Here is a 20,991-nt window from a genome sequence, read left to right on the forward strand (position 1 = left end):
CACCTGACCCACTGCCCGAAAACCTCCCATTGCCCCCAGCTGGGACCTGGTTAGTTGTCTAGGGGTCAGCACTGCTGCTGCCCCAGTGATCTTGCCCTGCCCGTGCAGTGAGCACATGGAGACAGATGAGGGAAGGTCACACCTCTTCACACCCAATGCCGCTCCCTTACCGGCTACTGCAAACCAAGGGGAACGTCACAGCCGGGCACAAGCGCCAATATCCCTGAGATCTGGGAATGTTCTGCTCTCGGGGCAGGCTGACCATGAATGGGGCTGCAATCCACTCCTGAGGCACCTGGCTTTCCCTCCCCCAGCTTCAGAATGGGCTCCTGTGCCATACCCAGGGCAGAATCCAGACAACGAGTAGCTGTGTCTCCCCTGCCCTCTAACCTGGGGTGCTCTTTACACCGCTTTGCTGCTGTGGCCTCCAGTCCTGCACTGCTCACGAACAGCCTCCCGCATGCAAGTCACTCCCAGCGACGTCTGTGCGTGATCAGCAGCAGCCACAGCCCGGCTCTTACCAGCCTGGGTTCTCCTGCAGGGTGACCCAACAGTCCCAGTCCTCAGATTTCCCCCAGAAACTGATGTCCTGCATGGCCCAGCCCTCTCCTGGACATCACAAATATATTGTGCCTATTATTACTCTAAGGGAACAATATCCCAGCTTATTATTTTAAGTAGTTATCCAGACAGTTCAACTTAACACACTGGATTAGCTAAAACAACAAATCAAGTGTATTAGCTACAAAGAGCGATTTTCAGTGAGGCCCAGGAAGGAGGCGTAAGAGTCAGACACAAGAAAAATAAAGATAAGACATTTACGGGTGCCCAACCTCACATACTCTATTAGAGTCAAAGCAAAGTTGTCTGGCCAGGTGCCTCCAGCGATCTCCCTGAGCAGCCCCTTGAGGTCAGGACGCCTCCTCCAGAGTCCAACAGCGGCTTCCTTTGTCTTTTCCGGTGCAGAGAATGCGATGGGCAGGGGGACGGAGAGGGGTGTCTGCCCCTCCTTTGTATAGTCCTGTCCCCCCATCTCCAGCTGGGAGCCTAACGACAGGCCGTCTGTGAGGACAGGAACCCTATGCTGTTTCTTTGCTAAGACGTAGCTTTTTGCCCCACCCAAGAACGGGCACTGAGCAGGTAATGGCCCACAGGCCTTGTTTACACCTGGCCGAGGTGTCGGCTTGCCCTGAGGAACTGGTTTGACCACTCCCCAGATGTCTCTGGAAAACCTGCTTTTAGTCCTGATTTCTGCTCGTGTTTACAACGTCACATGTCAGGCTGTGCCGTGCACGGCGCCCGGCTGCTACTGATCAGCAAATGCTGAGTTTTTAAACAGCTCACGAGGCATCCCTCGTGCAAACCAGTGTGCAGGCTGTGAACACGGGGTGTGTTCTGTCACAGCTCCCCCCTCTCAGCATGGCTTATCGCCAACGCAGCAACGTTCCTAGGGGGAGACGCAAGCAATGGGCCCCTTAAGGAGCCAGGGATTGGTTTTGTGGGGGCTCTGGTTTGCTGGAAGTGGCTTGACTCAGGGTCTAGTGGCTACTGTGTCTGAGCCACCCAAGGTGTAAACTGTAAGTGCTGTAAGGTGTGCCGAGGAGCCGGGGGAGATTGCTCTTCAGCTGCTTGAACCTCAGAGGCCACATGGTCTTGTGGTTGCCAGCACTGCCAAGGTCTCCTCTAAGATAACATCTGGCAAACATCTTTCCCCAGCTGGCTTGTTGGTCTAGGGGTATGATTCTCGCTTTGGGTGCGAGAGGTCCCGGGTTCAAATCCCGGACAAGCCCATTTTTAATGGTTGGGGGATCTGCCAGAATCACGAAAGCTCATGCTCAAATAAATTGGTTAGTCTCTAAGGTGCCACAAGTCCTCCTTTTCTTTTTGCGAATACAGACTAACACGGCTGTTACTCTGAAACCCCCAAGAAGAGAAGCTCAGTGAAGAGGAGGAGGAATTTTATTGCCTAAAATCCATGGCTGTGCCCAGCCTGGCTGCCAAGGCCACGTCACAGCTGGATGGGAACGATTAAGGTTCCCCCACCGCAAACTTTTCTGATGCTCAATAGAGCCAGATGTTTTGGGGTCTCCTCCTGCCTGGCCGACCTTAGCGCAAAAGCCAGGGGTGGCCCTTGGAGTCCCTAAGTGCCTCCCCAAAGCTCCCCACCCACGTTGCTCTGACACCCAACATTGCGGGCGGCTGGTTTCCATGGCCGGCTCCGCTACAGTTTCTATTCGGCTGCCAAAGCCGAGCCGATCTCAGGGGTTGGAATGTTTCAGCTGGTGCCAGTTAATACGCAAAGGAGAGGCGACCCTGGGGAAGCTGAGATGTGGCCTTGGAAACCAGGTTTGGGCACTGCTGTGCTATACTAGGGTATCGTAAGGGCCCCGCTGTGCCGGGCAGCCCCATGCCCCGGTCACGTCCCCGCCGCGCCGGGCAGCCCCGGGCCCCAGTCACGTCCCTGCCGCATCGGGCAGCCCCATGCCACGGTCACGTCCCCGCCGCGCCGGGCAGCCCCGGGCCCCGGTCACATCCCCGCTGCGTCGGGCAGCCCCGGGCCCCGGTCACTTCACCGCCACACTGTCCTCCCCCCATGCTCCATTTTGGTGCCATGCTGTGATGTTATTGACATAATCTGTAACTGTAGACCCCTGTTGCAACCACTGTTATATATTTGCAGCAAATATTGTACAGAGGTTGTCGTGTGAGGTGTCTATGGAGAGGTTAGGGCTGGCTGGGTAGGATTATGTTGTCTGTATGGGTCTATCGTTGTTGTGGTTGAAGTGATGAATATTGGCTATGTACTTGTATCTCAATGTGCTTTGATTCTAAGTAGCCTTACATTATGTAAGGCACTGAATTTAGCCGTGAGTAGCCTTAGTAAAGCACTTGGTCAGTTTCTAGAGAAAGAAATTTGCAAATTGAGTGCCCAATCAAGAAACACTTAACTGACAATGGATTTTGGGAGACACCAATCCACATCTGAGCTCTCCTGAAAACGTTCAAACTAACATGTAAGCAGTGGCGTCCGCTGGCAAACTGAGTCATGCAGGGACATGTGACTTGCCCATGTGACTCCAAACTCCATTTTGCTGTAATTTTCCACAGTACGAACAAAGAGGGGATCTTACACCTGGAGGAGACTATAAAAGGCTGATGCCTCATCTCCATCTTGTCTTCAATCCTGCTTCCTGCCTCTGGAGGGACTTTGCTACAAACTGAAGTTTTGAACCAAGGACTGAACGACCCCTCCCAGCTGGGGACGTTCTCCAGAGACTGGATTTGAACCTGCCGTTTATTCCATCACTGCCACAAGCCTGAACCAAGAACTTGGCCATCACTGGATCTCATTGATTCCATCTCACCCATCCTAGCTCTCATCTGTATCTTTTTTCCTTTTATGAATAAACTTTTAGATTTTAGATTCTAAAGGATTGGCAACAGCGGGATTTGTGGGTGAGATCTGACTTGTATATTGACCTGGGTCTGGGGCTTGGTCCTTTGGGATCGGGAGAACCGTTTTCCTTTCACTGGGGTCTTGGTTTTCATAACCAGTCGTCCCCATAATGGGTGGCCCTGGTGGTGATACTGGGGAACTGGAGCGTCTAAGGGAATTGCTTGTGTGACTTGTGGTTAGCTGGTGGGGTGAGACCGACGTCCTCTCTGTTTGGCTGGTTTGGTGCCTTAGAGGTGGAGACCCACCAGTCCGGGGCTGTAACTGCCCTGCTTGAAGCAATTTGTCCTGAATTGTCATTCTCAGAAGTGTCCCACCAGAACCAGCATCGTTATTATACGTGCACAGTGTGGCCAACCCTCCCCCAGCTGTTTGGGCACATGCTGAGCCCGGCAGGATGGGAGAGGAGGGGAAAGACGGCAACAGGAAATGTAGGCTCCAAATCTCTCCTGCCGCGAGACCCCGGCGGAGCCACAGACCCCAAAGGGAAAGGCTGGGAGCCCCCTTTCAAATGGCTTGGGACAGGGTCCGAGGGGGAACGCGCTGGGGTGCACCTGCCGGGACTGCTCCGTCTCCTGGCGGAAAAGAGGGAGGCAGGTGACAGCCGCCCACTGGGGTGCCTCTGGATTCACGGCCCCCACAACCCACCTCCCTGAGGTCCGTCCACCCAGCCCCACTGAACAGAAGCAGGCTGCCAGCCGCCCCCTGCCCTTTCTCCCCCCGGAATCCCCTAGAGTCCACACAATCGGCTCCCGGCTGCGCAGCCAACAAGATTACCCTCTCAGGGGGTTTAGGGGACAGGAGGTAAGGGGCTTAGCGCCCCTAATCCCAAACTTTGTCCATAGGAAGCTCAGGCTTAATGCCTGATCCCCCCATGAGCCCTTAAGTGGCTTGTCCCCTCGGGGATTGTATATTAGAAGGGGGAAGGGAGCCGGGGCAGGCTCCGTGCAGCGCTCCCGGCCAGCAGGATGTCGGGGGAAGAAGACTTTTACCTCTTTGAGAACATCTCCTCGGTGGGGCCCTGGGACGGGCCCCAGTACCACATCGCCCCGCTCTGGGCCTTCTACTTCCAGACGGCCTTCATGGGCTTCGTGTTCTTCGCCGGCGTGCCCCTCAACGCCATCGTCCTCGTGGTCACCATCAAGTACAAGAAGCTGCGCCAGCCACTCAACTACATCCTGGTCAACATCTGTCTGGGGGGTTTCATCTTCTGCACCTTCTCCGTCTTCACGGTCTTCATCGCCAGCTCCCAGGGCTACTTCATCTTCGGGCGGCAAGTCTGCGCCCTGGAGGCCTTCCTCGGCTCGGTCGCAGGTAAGTCAGGGAGAGGGGCCGCGGGCAGGCCCCAGGGGGGTCCCAGTAGCCCTGGGCTGCGGCGTGGGCTCAAAGGGGGGGCACTGGGGGGCACTAGTGAAGCCGGTGGACCTCCAGCTGTTTGCACCAGCTGAGGGTCTGCCTTTACTTTCTAATTGCTTCCCTCCCCGCTGCCGGGGCCTCAAGGAGAGGCCGCTCCGCAGCGGGGGCTGCTCTGGGGACGAGGCAGACGTGAGAGGAGGCAGGAAGCGCTGGGCAGCCCCGGGGCGCAGATCCAAGGCGTTTTAAAAGCCTGACGCGCCCCTTTGCAGGTGCAAAACTTGCGCGGAAAGGCCGGTCGCCCTGACGGCTCGTGCAAATTGGGGGACTGCACACGCACACAGCTGCTCTGGGCTATCGGGCCCTGTGATCACAAGCCTCTGACTGCCAGGAGCTGGGAATAGGCGACAGGGGCTGGATCACTCGAGATTGCCCTGTTCTGTTCGTTCCCTCTGGGGAACCTGGCACTGGCCACTGTCAGCAGAGAGGATGCTGGGCTGGATGGCCCAGTCTGGCCGTGCTTATGGTCCTGTGAGCACAATTAGGCAGCTGGTTTCTTTTAACGATCAGGCCCAAGTAGAACCGAATGGGGGTGGGATGTCCATAGGGGAAATCAAGAGCAACAGGGGGGGACGCTGGCAGGCAGTCAGTGGGGATGGGGCCCCCAGGCTTAAGGTGTTGGGCCAACCTTCTGTGGTTCCCCTGGGATGCCCACATGACCTACCGCTCCGGGTGGAGATGGGAACTGGGACGGGGTGGGAGAAGAGCTGAGGAATCCATCTGGAGAGGAGAGCAGGCACCTCCATATTCCCAGGGAAGCCCCAGGGCAGGCAGGGTCGGGGTGGGGACCCTCTTCAGCCATCCTGTTGCTGTCCTTTACTGCATCTTCTCCGGTCCCCGCAGTGCCAGGCATCAGAGCGGGCGTAAGCTCTGAATGCATGGCAGTGTCATAGTTCCTGAAGGGCCCAACACCCACGAGGGGCGATTTCCTGCTGCCTTCACCGGAGGCTGGACGGAGCCAGTCCAGGGGAGCCCTGTGCAGACAGGCTGCAGCCCTGGGAGAGCTGCTGTGCTAGGCTGCAGAAGAGCAGGTGACCGTGGCAGCCTGGCAGATCCAGTTGCAGGATCGGGGCCAGAGATTTTCACCTTCATTCACAAACTGGCCCCTGGGGTGACCAGGCTGCTGTCACCGCTGGCTTCACTCCAAAGCCAAACCCGAGTCTGGTGGATGTTCCACAATCCAGGGGGACGAGGTGAAGGGGGACGAAATGACTTTCCAGGCAGCTTCTGCTGCGACCCGCCCCTTCCCGTCCCCAGATAAACTCACCCGGCTCCCCAGCCCCGCTGAGATGCGAGGGGAGTTTCCACCAGCTGTTTCCCCGGGTCACTCTGCGTGCAACAAATGCATGCGGAGAACTGGCCGTCCCCCACCCCCCCACCTGTGTCCAGAAGTGTCTGTGGTGGGGAAGCAGGGGTCTGGCTAGTGGGGAAAAGGGAGAAACATGGGGCAGAGGTTCAACAGGCCAGCTCCACGTCAGCTGAGCTCCTCTCAGTATCCTGTCCATGCACCCCAGGACGCCAGCGAGGTGGGTTCGGGGGTCCCTGGCGGTGCATCTGGGCACAGGGAGAGGCTGGAGGCTGCAGGGGGATGCTGGGCTCTGGGATTGTATGGGTTAATCTCCCTGTGCCTTCCCCAGGCCTGGTCACCGGGTGGTCCCTGGCCTTCCTGGCCTTTGAACGCTATATCGTCATCTGCAAGCCCTTCGGGAACTTCCGCTTCAGCTCCAAGCACGCCCTGATGGCGGTGGCGGCCACCTGGGTCATCGGCATCGGTGTCTCCATCCCACCCTACTTCGGGTGGAGCCGGTAGGAGCCGGGCAGGGAGCTGGGGGCAGGGGCATTCGAGAGGGAGGAGGAAGCTCCCCTGACCAGCCGCCCCAGTGTGCCCTGGGCCTGCCTCTTTCCAATCACCTTGCCCAGCCTCGTGGCATTGCCTGGCAAACGCCCCTGCCAAGAGGGAGCAGATGTGGGGGGCCTCCCCAGCCCCATGGCAGAGTGCCTGGCAGGCTGAGCCGTGAGCCAGCTCTGCAGGGAGCTGGTGGTGTGCAAAGCCTCTCGCGCCGAACTGGTTCAGAGGCAGTTTTGCCAAGCGCCGGCTTCGCACCTGGGCTGCCGCCCCGATGGCAGCACAGGGGACTGGGCTATTCGGTCTGATCTCTGGGCTCGAGCTCTGGCTGGGCAGGGCACGCGCCGGTCCTGGGACGTGTTCCCGGCCTGAGAGGTCAGGAGCCGTCAGGCCTCAAAATCTCGTCATTCTGATTCCTCTCTTGCTCGCACATGGATGTAGTAGCCAGGCTTACGATTGGCCTGGGAGCAAGGAACCTTCTCCCCCTTGCCTGTGCAGTCACTGTGCTCCTGGGAGCAGAGGGACTGCTTTCTGCTGGGGAACAAGCTACGCCAAACGGGGCGGGGGGCGGCTGGCCCTGCCCATCCCGCCGGCCCTGGCCAGCGGAGGTGGTGGGCTGTGCCGGCTGCAGAAGGCCGAGCAAGCTCTGGGGAAGTGCCGTGCCCTCTGTCTTGCAGGTTCATCCCCGAAGGCCTGCAGTGCTCGTGCGGCCCAGACTGGTACACGGTGGGGACCAAGTACAGGAGCGAATACTACACCTGGTTCCTCTTCATCTTCTGCTTCGTCGTGCCCTTCTCGCTCATCTGCTTCTCCTACTCCCAGCTGCTGGGCGCCCTGCGAGCCGTAAGTACCCGCTGCAGAGAGACAGGACGGTGAGAGCCAGGTCATGCTGCCGGTTCCCAGGGCACCTGTCCGCTAGCAAGTGTGCGGAGTGTGTGTGAGACGGGAGGGCTGCACGCTGGTGAGTGTGCAGTGTGTGTGTGAGACGGGAGGGCTGCACGCTGGCGAGTGGGCGGTGTGTGTGTGAGACGGGAGGGCTGCACGCTGGCGAGCGTGCGGTGTGTGTGTGAGACGGGAGGGCTGCACGCTGGCGAGCGTGCGGTGTGTGTGTGAGACGGGAGGGCTGCACGCTGGCGAGCGTGCGGTGTGTGTGTGAGACGGGAGGGCTACACGCTGGCGAGCGTGCGGTGTGTGTGTGAGACGGGAGGGATGCACGCTGGCGAGCGTGCGGTGTGTGTGTGAGACGGGAGGGCTGCACGCTGGCGAGTGGGCGGTGTGTGTGTGTGAGACGGGAGGGTTGCACGCTGGTGAGTGGGCGGTGTGTGTGTGAGACGGGAGGGTTGCACGCTGGCGAGCGTGCGGTGTGTGTGTGAGACGGGAGGGTTGCACGCTGGCGAGTGGGCGGTGTGTGTGTGAGACGGGAGGGATGCACGCTGGCGAGTGGGCGGTGTGTGTGTGTGAGACGGGAGGGTTGCACGCTGGCGAGTGGGCGGTGTGTGTGTGTGAGACGGGAGGGTTGCACGCTGGCGAGCGTGCGGTGTGTGTGTGAGACGGGAGGGTTGCACGCTGGCGAGTGGGCGGTGTGTGTGTGAGACGGGAGGGCTGCACGCTGGCGAGCGGGCGGTGTGTGTGTGAGACGGGAGGGATGCACGCTGGCGAGTGGGCGGTGTGTGTGTGAGACGGGAGGGATGCACGCTGGCGAGTGGGTGGTGTGTGTGTGAGATGGGAGGGCTGCACGCTGGCGAGTGGGCGGTGTGTGTGTGAGACGGGAGGGCTGCACGCTGGCGAGTGGGCGGTGTGTGTGTGAGACGGGAGGCTTGCACGCTGGCGAGCGGGCGGTGTGTGTGTGAGACGGGAGGCTTGCACGCTGGCGAGCGTGCGGTGTGTGTGTGAGACGGGAGGGCTGCACGCTGGCGAGCGAGCGGTGTGTGTGTGAGACGGGACGGATGCACGCTGGCGAGTGGTGGTGTGTGTGTGAGACAGGAGGCTTGCATGCTGGCGAGTGTGCAGTATGTGTGTGAGACGGGAGGGTTGCACGCTGGCGAGCGTGCGGTGTGTGTGTGAGACGGGAGGCTTGCACGCTGGCGAGTGTGCAGTATGTGTGTGAGACGGGAGGGTTGCACGCTAGCGAGCGTGCGGTGTGTGTGTGAGACGGGAGGGTTGCACGCTGGCGAGCGTGCGGTGTGTGTGTGAGACGGGAGGGATGCACGCTGGCGAGTGGGCGGTGTGTGTGTGAGACGGGAGGGATGCACGCTGGCGAGTGGGCGGTGTGTGTGTGAGACGGGAGGGATGCACGCTGGCGAGTGGGCGGTGTGTGTGTGAGACGGGAGGCTTGCACGCTGGCGAATGGGCGGTGTGTGTGTGAGACGGGAGGCTTGCACGCTGGCGAGCGTGCGGTGTGTGTGTGAGACGGGAGGGCTGCACGCTGGCGAGCGTGCGGTGTGTGTGTGAGACGGGAGGGTTGCACGCTGGCGAGCGTGCGGTGTGTGTGTGAGACGGGACGGATGCACGCTGGCGAGTGGGCGGTGTGTGTGTGAGACGGGAGGGATGCACGCTGGCGAGCGGGCGGTGTGTGTGTGAGACGGGAGGCTTGCACGCTGGCGAGCGTGCGGTGTGTGTGTGAGACGGGAGGGCTGCACGCTGGCGAGCGTGCGGTGTGTGTGTGAGACGGGAGGGCTGTACGCTGGCGAGTGGGTGGTGTGTGTGTGAGACGGGAGGCTTGCATGCTGGCGAGTGTGCAGTATGTGTGTGAGACGGGAGGGTTGCACGCTGGCGAGCGTGCGGTGTGTGTGTGAGACGGGAGGCTTGCACGCTGGCGAGTGTGCAGTATGTGTGTGAGACGGGAGGGTTGCACGCTGGCGAGCGTGCGGTGTGTGTGTGAGACGGGAGGGTTGCACGCTGGCGAGTGGGCGGTGTGTGTGTGAGACGGGAGGCTTGCACGCTGGCGAGTGGGCGGTGTGTGTGTGAGATGGAAGGGTTGCACGCTGGTGAGTGTGATTGCTTTGCAGCTCTGACAGTCTGAACGGGTGATATTTTGCCTGTAGCTGGTCTCCGATGTTAGAAAATGCCGGTCCGTCTAGTGAGGAGCGTGCCAAAGAGGCGCCCAGACAGACGGACGGACAGGTGTCCTCCACAGAGCCCCCACCACTGGGACAGTTCAGAGTTGCTTTTCTAATACCCATGGCTGCAGGGACTGGTTCGTGGGCTTGGTCTGTAACACACAGTCAGGGCCTGCTGCCCCCACAGGGAGAGCGGCTCATGCCAGTGGCTGCGAGCGCCCTGCTCTCAGACTCGGTCTCAAAGGAGCGTGTGTTTCTGGTAACTAAAGCCCGGGTGGATGGGGCATTGTGACTCCTGGAGGAAGCCCCCGGGGATGATCTTCTCCCTGTTGGAGTCGGAGCTGGGGCCAGGCGAGCAGCGGGGTGGGAAATCAGACCTGCCACGAGGAGACGAGGGACCGTCTGGCCGATCCAACCCTGGCTCAGCAGCCCGGCTCTCCGGAGCTACCCCGGTGGAGGAGGGGGCTAGGAAAGGGGTGCCTGGGAGCCTGCTGCTCATGCCCGGGGGCCCTGGTGGGTTGCCTGCAGGTAGCGGCCCAGCAGCAAGAGTCAGCCACCACCCAGAAGGCGGAGAGGGAGGTGTCCCGCATGGTGGTGGTGATGGTGGGCTCCTTCTGCGTCTGTTGGGTGCCCTACGCGGCCATGGCCATGTATATAGTGAACAACCGCAACCACGGCCTCGACTTGCGCCTCGTCACCGTCCCTGCCTTCTTCTCCAAGAGCTCCTGTGTCTATAACCCCATCATCTACTGCTTCATGAACAAACAGGTGAGCGTTTCCTTCCTTCCGTCCCTGGTGGGCAGCGCGGCTCGGCGTGCGCCACGGACCAGGCCTGCCCCGGCCCACGTCCCGGGGGGTCCCTGAGAGCGGGATCTGGAGCAGCCCAAGTCCCTTCCCAGGTACAGCCAGGATCGGATCTGGAGAAGTGGGGTGGTTGCCCGGAGGGGTGCACGGAGCCTGCCCTGGCGGTCACTGGGTCATGATATTAACCATGGGCCCGACATCAGGCCTGGCTGAGAGCAAGGGCAGGGCAATGGGGCTGTGCTGACGCCAGGTTCTGCTCGGGTCCCTGCTCCGGGTTCCCAGGACATGGCCTGGGGGGCAGAGGGCATGGTCAGCACTGTACCCGGGAGGAGAGCAGAGGGCAGGCAGAGAGTCTGGGCCTAGGAGTCATAGAGTTTAAGGCCAGAAGGGCCCATTAGATTATCAAGTGTGACCGCCTGCCTCGCAAAGGCCATGACCAGCCCCCAGACACCCTACGGGGAGCCCAACGACTTTGTTCCTCGGGGAGCCACAGGCAGAGAACAGGGGAGACCGAGGCCTGGTCTACACGACAAAGTGAGGTCAGCTTAGCCAACTTGCTCAGGGCTGTGAAAAATGCCTCGTCTTGTGGGAGGTAATTAAGCCAATGTCAGCCCTGGTGTAGACAGTGCTAAGCTGCCGGTAGAAATTCCTCCATCAGCCTAGTTGCCACTCGAGCTGATTAGGCGTCAGTTGCCCAGGCGAGGCCAGCCGGAGACCTCGCCCCATGCTGCTGAGGAAGGCGAAACCCCCTCGGTCCCTGCCAATCTGGGGGGAAATTCCTCCCCCACCCCAACTCGGGGGTCAGCTGGAGGCTGAGGATTGGCCAGACCCGCCAGGCGGGCACTGAGAGAGAGGGCTCTCGGCACCACCTCACAGCACGAGCCTAACCTGCCCGGTCTGCTGATGGCAACGCAGATCCCCCCAGGCGTGTGGGCACTTCCTTGTGGCAGCCCGTGAGCCGAGGCCAGAGGGCTAGCAGCAGCCACCTGGCCCGGGTGGGGGGCAGCGCAGCAATGACCCCGGTCCCCCTTTGGGATGCTCCAACCCACAGCCAGAAGCACGTGCTCTGCCAAACGGCGTCTCTGTGCAGGGGGCAGGGGGCGTGCGAAATCCTGCCGCGACCCTTTGTGGAGCAGGTTTGCTGAAAGGGGGGCGGATGTGGTTACGGGGGGCTGGATGGAAGCATCCTGCGGGCAGTTGCCCCCCCGGGGGTGGCCAGCTGGACCACCCCGGCAATCTAACGGTGCAGGGGGGTGGCACTCTCTCCCCGAACAGTTCCGCGCCTGCATCATGGAGACGGTGTGTGGGAAACCCATCACGGACGAGTCCGACGTGTCCAGCTCCGCCCAGAAAACCGAGGTCTCGTCCGTCTCCTCCAGCCAGGTCAGCCCCAGCTGAGGAGGCTGCGGCATCTCCCGGAGCCCTTCCCGGGACACCCACGCCCAGGGGGAGCAAGCACCGGGCTCCAGCACGGGCTCTGAGAGGAAGCCCCGAGGCCCCACAGCCCGGCCCCACGGCTGCGCCTCCGACACACTGCACTGTAAATTTCAATTGCTGAGCTGGCCCGCGCTCACCGACCCCCGATGGGAGGACGGATCGAACCGGCTGGGGACAGCAACCCCACGCTGCCCCTGGGGGGGCCCCCCGTTGACCCTCCCCAGCTGCTGTCCCCCAGGCTGAGTCTGCCCCTGGCACCGGCAGCGTGGGGCAGGCTGAGTGGTGAGAGGGGGGCAGGGCAGCTTTGCCTTCTCCCAGCGTCCCCCCGTCGGGTCTGCTGACCGGCCGTCATCGCTCCTTCGTCCAAGCATGGCCCCGCCGACCCAAAGGAGACCGCCCCAGCTGGGGAACAGCACACAGTGCTTGGGAGGGGGAGGCAGGCAGAGGAAGGGGTAGAGAGGCAGTGTGTGGTCAGTGGTTAGAGTGGGGGTGGGCTGTGCATCAGGACTCCTGGGTTCTATCCCCAGCTCTACAAGGTGAGTGGGGTACACAAGAGGAATGGGGGTCTAGTGGGTTAAAGCAGCGGGGAGCTGGGCATCACACTGCCTGGGTTCTATCCCAGCTCTGGGAGGGGAGTGGGGTCTAGCGGTTAGAGCAGGGGGGCTGGGTGTCAGGTCTCCTGGGTTCTATCCCCGGGGGCTCTGGGAGCGGACTGGGGTGTAGTGGTTTACAGTGGGGTGCGGGATGGTTGGGTGTCAGCTCTCCTGGGTTCTGTCCCTGGCAATGTCCCTGACTCACAGTGTGAAAGTCACTTGCGCTTTCGGTGGCTCAGCTGAGAAATGGCTGATGGCACCGACCCCCCCTCACATTGGTGAGGTCGGCCCGCCTGGCTGTCAGGTGCTTTGAAATCTCTTGCCGAGTGTTGCACCATTGTTGCGGTGAGGGCAGCTAACGGCGCCTTGCAGTCGCAGTTTCCTGCTCCCCTGCGGGAGCCAAGCCCGGGATTCTGGGGACAGGCAGCATCCTCTGGCCAGCACTCTAGGGCCCATTCCTCCACTGCACCACCTTTACCCACTCTCCCCACGGAGATCAGAGCAATGCGGGGCTGGAAGGGACCTCGAGAGGTCACCTAGTCCAGCCCCCTGCGCTGAGGCAGGACTAGGTAATCCTAGATTGTCCCTGACAGGTGTTTGTCCAACCAGTTCTTAAAACCCCCCAGTGATGGGGAATCCACAACCTCCCTTGGGAGCCTGTTCCAGAGCTGAACTACCTAGGGAGGCGGTGGAATCTCCATCCTTAGAGGTGTTTAAGGCCCGGCTTGACAAAGCCCTGGCTGGGATGATTTAGCTGGAGTTGGTCCTGCTTTGAGCAGGGGGTTGGACTAGATGACCTCCTGAGGTCTCTTCCAACCCTAATCTTCTAGGAGTCTATGAACTACCCCAAGAGTAAAGAAGTTTCTCATAATATCTAACCTGGATCTCCCTTGCTGCAGATTAAGCTTCTTATCCTACCACCAATCCACATGGAGAATCATTGATCCCCATCCTCTTTATAACAGCCTCATATCTGAAATCTGTAGCAGGTCCCCCGTCAGCCCTGGGCGATGCTTCCCCTGCCATACGGTCACAGCTCTGCAGAGCCATTCCCCACTGCTCTCCCCAAAACTCAACAGAAAGGGTCTCCAGGAGCAGGGTCCAGGCGCCATATGCCCCCCCGGCCCTGACACTTTGTCAGCATCCTCCTCTTCCAACAGGAAAGGCAGAAGAGAGAGCGAAAGAAGAAGTAGACCCAACCTCTTGTTTTAGCCCAGACAGCCCAGAGGCCAAAAGGGTGGGATTGACATCATCTTCTGCCCCCTCACTTGGGACACCAGCGTGAGCCCCCTGGCTCCCTTTGACTGAGAATTGCCCCCATTTCCTGAGTCACTTTACCCATCACCCCTGAATTTGTCTGGCTCATTCTGGGTGCCAGGGAATTGAGAGGGCCCATTTCTGCCCTGTTGTACCCCCCTGAATTCAGCGGGGCTTGCAGCAGGTTTGGGGGGCTGGGATCTGCCCCTCAGCCAGGGTTAATTAATTTGCATGCTCAGGAGCCAGAAGACAGGAGTGTAGCAAAACAAAACAGCTGACCGGAGGGGTAAGTCCAAACTGCCACCTCCTTGCTGTGACTGGTCCCTTCGCGGTGGTTGTGAGGGTCTGAGCACCCAGGTCTCATGCACCCCAGTGTGCAGGTGGGAACAGCGCCAGAGAGACGCGGCCAAGGTCACCCAGGGCATGTATGGCAGAGTCAGGTCTTGAACTCAGCTCCGGCATCCCAGCGCAATGCCTTAACCACAAGCTCCGCCCCCAACACAAACCGCCTCCCTGGTGGCGTGGGGCGTCAGCAGGCATAAGGGGGTGTCAGGTGCCCAGATACCACAGTGAGGGGCACAGCATGGTACAAGCACAGACCTTCCAGCCGCGCTGAGACTGGGCCCCACGCTGGGTTCGGGGTGGGGTATTTATATACCCTGGTGGGAGGTGGGGAGAGAGGATGGAGGCTACACCTGGGCATGGTCTAGGGTAGGGTGAGAGGGCACAAGCTAGGCTCAGGAGGGAGGGAGCTATCCCTCAGGGGATGGAGACGGTACCTGGTCCCCGCCCAAGGTGATGGGGCTGGCTGGTAGCCCTGGCTCTCCCTCTGTGTCTCTGTTGTACTCCCCAAGGCAGATCTGGGGCAGGCAGGGAGGGGGGTCTTTTCTAAAAGCCCCAGGCCCAAGCCCACCCCCTTCCAGAGGCCCATTGGAGAAGAGCCCTGCCAACCCAGGTCCTGTCTGTTCTCGGTGGCTGTTCAGCACTCCCCGGCACTTCTGGGGAGGTGTGCCCCCTTCTGAGCTTGGCCCGCAGTGCCTCTCCCTACAACCCAGCAGGGCTAGTGTGTGTGGTTTATAAAACACCTGGGGACCCTGGATGATCCAAAGCACTGTGTGCACGGGAAGGAGGCTTCTCGTTTCCCTCCCGCCTTTGGTGGGGTCAACACCAGTAGCTTCCCCACCTGGTCCTCTGCCAGACCCCGCCAAAGCGAGAACCGCTCAGCAGTCCCACTCATTACACAGGGGAATGTCCATTCTCTTGCAATGCAGGGGTCCGGGCTCTGGAATCCAAAGTATCTCCTTCCGCAACCAGCGATTCACCTCAACCCCCGGACGCTGCAGGCTAGGGCAGAGTCCCAGAGCCGTGCTCCCAACATACGTTTGTATTTAAATGTACAGAGCAAGTGCAATACCTGCAAACCCCTGTATCCCCACTTGCCCATTTGCCTTGTATTCATCCTTGTAGCACAGGGTAATACTCTAGGAGTGGTTATGACAATAAAACAATGCGAATGGGCTGAACGCAACACGGTGGTGGTGAGCCGTTTTGTACCCGTCAGCCCGCTAAGGTCGCAGGAGCAGTGAGGGCTCTCCCAGGGCTGCCTGTTCCCGGGGGATGGGACGGTGGCGACTCCCAGACCAGGATTAGCTGGGCATGGCCCCGTTTCCGACGGCTTCATTCCGGGCAGCCTGCTCGCTTGCAGAACCGCACCTGTGCGTACAGTTGAACCCATGAACTTCTCCATTAACGCACAATCAGGTTAAAAAAGGCAAATGACCTTTCCCCAAGAACGCGCACGTGGCTTCAGCCTGACCTAGCATTTGCCCACGGCCAGAGCCAGTGGTCAGTCCCAAACAAAACCCAAGCCTTCGACGGCTTCGGTATTTGCCTTGTGCAATCGCTATTATCAAGGGCACTCACCTCAACCAGGAGGCTGCCTGGCCCTCTTTGCAGCCACATGCTTTGCTTTTCGCTGTGGGTAACAAACCTTCACAGGTTAGCAGAGCCACGGGCAGGGCCTGTTACTTCTTCACCCTTGCTAACATTGCTACAAATCATCCCAACGATGACATTTGGACGACAAGGGTTCCAGGACCAGCCCTAACGCAAGGCTGGGCTGGCTCCCTGTGGAACAGTTACAGACGCTCAACCCCCTAGGGACAAATGCTTCCTTTGCCCCAGAGCTGAGCAGAACTTGAAGCCGAGCCCCACATTTAACGAGACGGGGAGGTGGAATTATAAAACGTCTGCATTTTACCTAGCGTTCTAGCTAGGCACTTATCAGCCCTTCATCACTGTCGTGTCTGACCACCTCACAAGCGCTAATGGAGTTTGTCCTCACCCCCACCCCGACATAGGGAGACATTATCCCCAATTTAAAGGTGGGGAACTGAGGCACAGGCTGGGTGAAGTGGCTTCTCCAAACTCTGGTTTCAGAGTAGCAGCCGTGTTAGTCTGTATTCGCAAAAAGAAAAGGAGGACTTGTGGCACCTTAGAGACTAACCAATTTATTTGAGCATAGGAATTGAACTCAAGCCCAGTGCAGCACCCTGACGACTAGAGCATTCTTCCTAACATCAGGTGGGACAAACGCTACCTTTCAAAAGAGCAGAGAAAGGATATGACAGTGCACAGGGCTGCAGCAAGCTGCGTGAAAGGGCTGCTAACTAGGAGGTGTGCAGACCAACAGGAAAGTGGGATCTGGTCGTTAACAGTGACTGTGGCTTCCAGTTTAATTGACTCACACTTCCTCCATTGGTGGGACGTCAGACCAGTGAGGCCGTCAGATGCCACTTTTCAATGAGTTTGGATCCAGTTAGCGACACGGTTGGGTCTAAATCAAGTTTGGGTTCAAAAACCATGGTCAATACTTGTACCACATCAGCGACGTACCACATCCGCCTTGGTCTTCCCAGAGACGAGACGCCTCTTCTGAGTGTGGGCTGGGCTCCTTAACCTTCCCCATGTAACCAGGCTGACCTGGCCTTCCCGCCATGTTCACCAGGGGCAGGGCATCACAGTGGGCCTGCCCTCTGTGCCCTGCTGAGGCACGCTGGGTGAGCTGCCCCACTTTCCCAGCAGCACCGTAGGTCTGGCTGCACAAACATAGGGGAGGCAAGTTTTCGGTGGTGACATAAAACACACCCTGCCCCCAAGCTGAGTTGGTGTAAATGAGTCGGGTGAGGGCATCTCAAAGAAGTTACATCAAGTCCTCAGCCCGGAGGGATCCTGTGATAAATAAAGGGGGGAGGAGGGTAGCTCCCTTTTATGGACACCCAGCCAGCCAGTAGCTATAACATCCCTCTTAGTAGCTGTTCTCCACTTGCTTTACCTGTAAAGGGTTAAAAAGTCTCACTGCGATGCATAGGTAAAAGGAAGGGAGTGGGCAGCTGGTCAAAAGAGCCAATGGGAAAGCTAGAACTTTTTAAAATTGAGAAAAAACTTCCCTTTTGTTTGTCTGTTGTTTTTCCAGGGAGAGGCAAACAGGGCAGCAGCTATGCTGTAAAAAGCTTAGGGCCAGGTACAAAAACTTATCAAGATCATACCTAGAAACTGCTCATTTGAAACCCCAGATATGTACGTAGACCAGGAATTGTCTAGGAAGACGCGATGAGGTTTATCCCTTTGATTCCTTTATGGCTTGTGGACTCCTCTGTGCTAACCCCAGTGCTTTTGTTGTGCTTGTAACCTTTAAGCGGGACCTCAAGAAAGCTATTCTTGGTGCTTAATCCTTGTAGTTACTCTTTTAAAATCTAGCAATAGCCTGAGTTCCCAGATGTATTTTCTTTCTTTTTTTAATAAAATTTACCTTTTTTAACAACAGGATTGGATCTCTGTGTCTCAAGAAGGTTATGCACGTTTTTTAATTAGCTGGTGGCAACAGCTGATTTGTTTCCCCCTCCCCCCATAGCTCTTCCCCAGAGGGGGGTGAAAGGGCTTGAGGGTACCCCACAGGGAGGAATTCCCACGTGCACCTTCCTGGGTCCTCAAAGGGGTTCTTCACTTGGGTGGTGGCAGCATCTACCCATCCAAGGTCAGAGAGAAGCTGTAACCTTGGGAGTTGAATACATGCCTGGAGTGGCCAGTATTTAATTTTTAAAGTCCTGATTTCCCACTCGAAGTGCCAGAGTGAGGAATCAGCCTTAACAGATCCTATGGAACTGGGACATACAGACCCTTCCCACAGACCCCAGAGAAGTGGAGGAGAGCAGACAATAGAAATCCAGCTGCCCACAGCCTGTGACTGCATTGCTCCAAAGGGGCTGGGCTTATGGGACTTAACACAGAGGGCACGCGAAGAGCAGGACAGATGGGGATGGTGGTGCCCTAAGCAACGTTTGACAGCCCGGGAAGGCTTTAGATTCAGAAAAGGGCAACAGGCACAGGGTAAGGACCAGTGAAACAGGTACATTACACCAAGACACCATATCGAGATAACCTCAAGCATTCATACATAAGAACAGCTATGCTGGGTTAGACCAATGGTCCATCTAGCCCAGTAACCTGTCACCAGTACCACGTGCTTCAGAGGGAATGAACAGAACAGGGCAATTTATCGAATAGTCCATCATCCTGTCATCCACTCCCAACTTCTGGCAGTCAGACGTTTAGGGACACTCAGAGCAGAGGGTTGGGTCCCTGCCCACCCTGGCTAATAGCCATTGATGGACCCATCCTCCAGGAACTTTAGTTCTTTTCTGAACCCTGTATTAGTTTTGGCCTTTACAATATCCCCTTGCAACCGGTTCCAAAGGCTGACTGTGTTGTGGAAAGAAGCGTTTCCTTTTGTTTGTTTTAAACTTGCAGCCTGTTTTAAACTTGCTGCCTGTTAATTTCATTGGTTGAGCCCTGGTGCTTTTGTGATGTGAACAGGTAAACAGCACGTCCTTATTCACTTTCTCCACCCCATGCAGGATTTTACAGACCTCTCTCATATCCCCCCTGTGTTGTCTACTTTCCAAGCTGAACAGTCGGAGTCTTTCAAATCTCCCCTCATGTGGAAGCTGGTCCAGACCCCGAAGCATTTTTGTTGCCGTCTCTGTACCGTTTCCATTTCTAATGTAGCTTTCTGGAGATGGGGCAACCAGAGCTGCAGGCAGTGCTCAAGGTGTGGGCGTGCCATGGGTTTATAGAGAGGCATTATGATATTTTCTAATGATCTGTCCCTTTGCTAATGGGGCCTAACATGCTGTTCGCTGTTTTGACTGCTGCTGCACATTGAGCGGACGTTTTCAGAGAACTCTCCGCAAATTTGCAATTTCTGATTGGACAGTTCAGGAAGTTGTCAGCTGAGGCTAATACTTTGGGGGAAGAAAGGGAAGTCCAGGGGACGCAGGAGGTAACTGAACGCTTTCCCTCTCCTCTTTGGACATGCATTGATGATGGCTCAAGCCCAACATGCAGGCAGCCTTCCTGATGTGAGGGAATTTTGACAAGATTCCTTCCATTCCACTAATAGCAGTAACACGGGGAACCCTACTGTCGTAAGCCTCTGTGCGTAGCGCGTGTGAATGTAATGGTGGGGAACGCCTGACCTGTAGAGCAGTGGGATGCAGTCATCCCTTGTGGAACATGTTGGCTCCCTTTCCCTGCCTCCTGTTAAAGCTGGCCTGAAAAAGGGCTGCAGCAGCATCCATCTGTCAAAGTCACCAGCACTGAACAGTGGCCACAAACTCAGCCAGGTACCAGAGGGTGGAGGCGGAAATGCAGGCATGGTAGGAGATCAGGGCCGGGGAGCAAAAGGGGCTGGGGGAGGCAGTGAAGTGCCAATTCACCCTTCATACTGAAATAGGAGAGATTGGTACCTAACCCAGGAATTGTTTCCATCACCTTGATGAGAAGGCACAAACATTAAAGAGCCTTTGGGTTTCTTTCCCCAGGAGAGGCTGGTGTAGCCCTCCTCGGCATGCTTCGGGATTTTACCTATTTTCCTCCCTCTGGCACATTTTAAAATCCCTGCATCACAGGCACTTCGCAGCCAGGAGGGCACGAAGATCCCTCTGGACCCTCAACCAAAAAGGACGTACAGCAGGGCTTGCTAAAATAGGGTTAGTTGACTAAGTATCAGTTGCAGCCCCAGCTCTCGTGGTACCATGATCCCTCTGGGCTTCCAGCAAGAACGGGAGAGACAAACGCTGCTATTTCCAGCACAAAACACAGGCAGAAAGAACTTTTAACAGGAGTTTCAGGCCTTTACACAGCAGGGGTGGGAGGGGGAGACCTTTTTCCTTTGCAGGTCACCTCAAACAATACAAGGACAGCCAGCAGAGCGGCAAAGGGAAAGTCAGAGGCAGCATAAAAATATATGCAGCAGAAATCTGAAACGTGATGGGGAGTTTCTGAGGTTGAGACACGGGGAGATGACTCCAGCTGGCAGCGAATGCAGTGGAGAAGGTGTTTGCATCAACCGGAGTCATTTGTTGTCGAACAGGCACAAAGGTGGCCAGTGGCAACTGAACACAGAGGGGGAAAAGGCGACAAAGACCCTGGCATAAACTGAAGCCTGTCTATGGAGCAGTTTTTATAGCCAGGTGCCCCCATTTACTAGGGCAAGTGCAGGGTCTGATCAAGGAGCAGAAGGCGGAGCTGGATCCCTGCACAAAAGCGAAGCTAGCGGAAAGGTTTGAGAATGGGAGTGACGTGCCATGGCAGCTACGGACATGCAGCCCTAGCCTTGGAATCCTCTTTCCCAGCACAACGAAACCTCCCTTGCTTCAGATCTCTCATCCCCACCTTGGGTGTGGGCATATTAAGTCCCTAAAGTAGTGTGTGAAATATGGGAATCTATACAGGGGAAATCCTGCAGCCTTTTGCTGCTTAGGCCTGCCAGCTGCATTATTTATAACACATAGGGCAGGAATCAGGTCTTCCTCTTGGTCTAAAGCCCTGAACACACCAGCACCCTCTGCAAACCACATGCAGGAAACCAAGCCACAGCATTGTGCACAGGCTCTGGTCTGGAGACGTGGCGATAGAGAAGGCTGATAGAGATAGCTGCAAGAGCTGGGAAAGGCCATCCAAAGAGAGAATAAAGATCAGAATAGCTAAGGCAGTGATACACACGGATAATGCTGCAGAAGTGGCAATGTGCAGTGTCTAACCCCAGGAGATGGTCACAGATGACCC

At 57.7% G+C, this 20,991-nt stretch overlaps 1 protein-coding gene and 1 non-coding gene across 2 annotated transcripts; both read left to right on the top strand.

The window, feature by feature from the left end:
- Positions 1–1,718: 1,718 nt before the first annotated feature.
- TRNAP-UGG (transfer RNA proline (anticodon UGG)) lies at positions 1,719–1,790 on the top strand. Its single transcript has one exon. It is a non-coding gene; the product is annotated as a tRNA-Pro (tRNA).
- Positions 1,791–4,422: 2,632 nt separating this feature from the next.
- OPN1SW (opsin 1, short wave sensitive) lies at positions 4,423–11,974 on the top strand. Its single transcript, XM_073328962.1, has 5 exons — positions 4,423–4,768; positions 6,505–6,673; positions 7,391–7,556; positions 10,301–10,540; positions 11,852–11,974. Exons 1-5 carry the CDS (start codon positions 4,423–4,425, stop codon positions 11,972–11,974), a joined length of 1,044 nt encoding a protein of 347 aa, XP_073185063.1.
- Positions 11,975–20,991: the final 9,017 nt, after the last annotated feature.

Source organism: Lepidochelys kempii, chromosome 1 (assembly GCF_965140265.1).
Source record: "Lepidochelys kempii isolate rLepKem1 chromosome 1, rLepKem1.hap2, whole genome shotgun sequence".
In the NCBI taxonomy this organism is placed as follows: Eukaryota; Metazoa; Chordata; order Testudines; family Cheloniidae; genus Lepidochelys; species Lepidochelys kempii.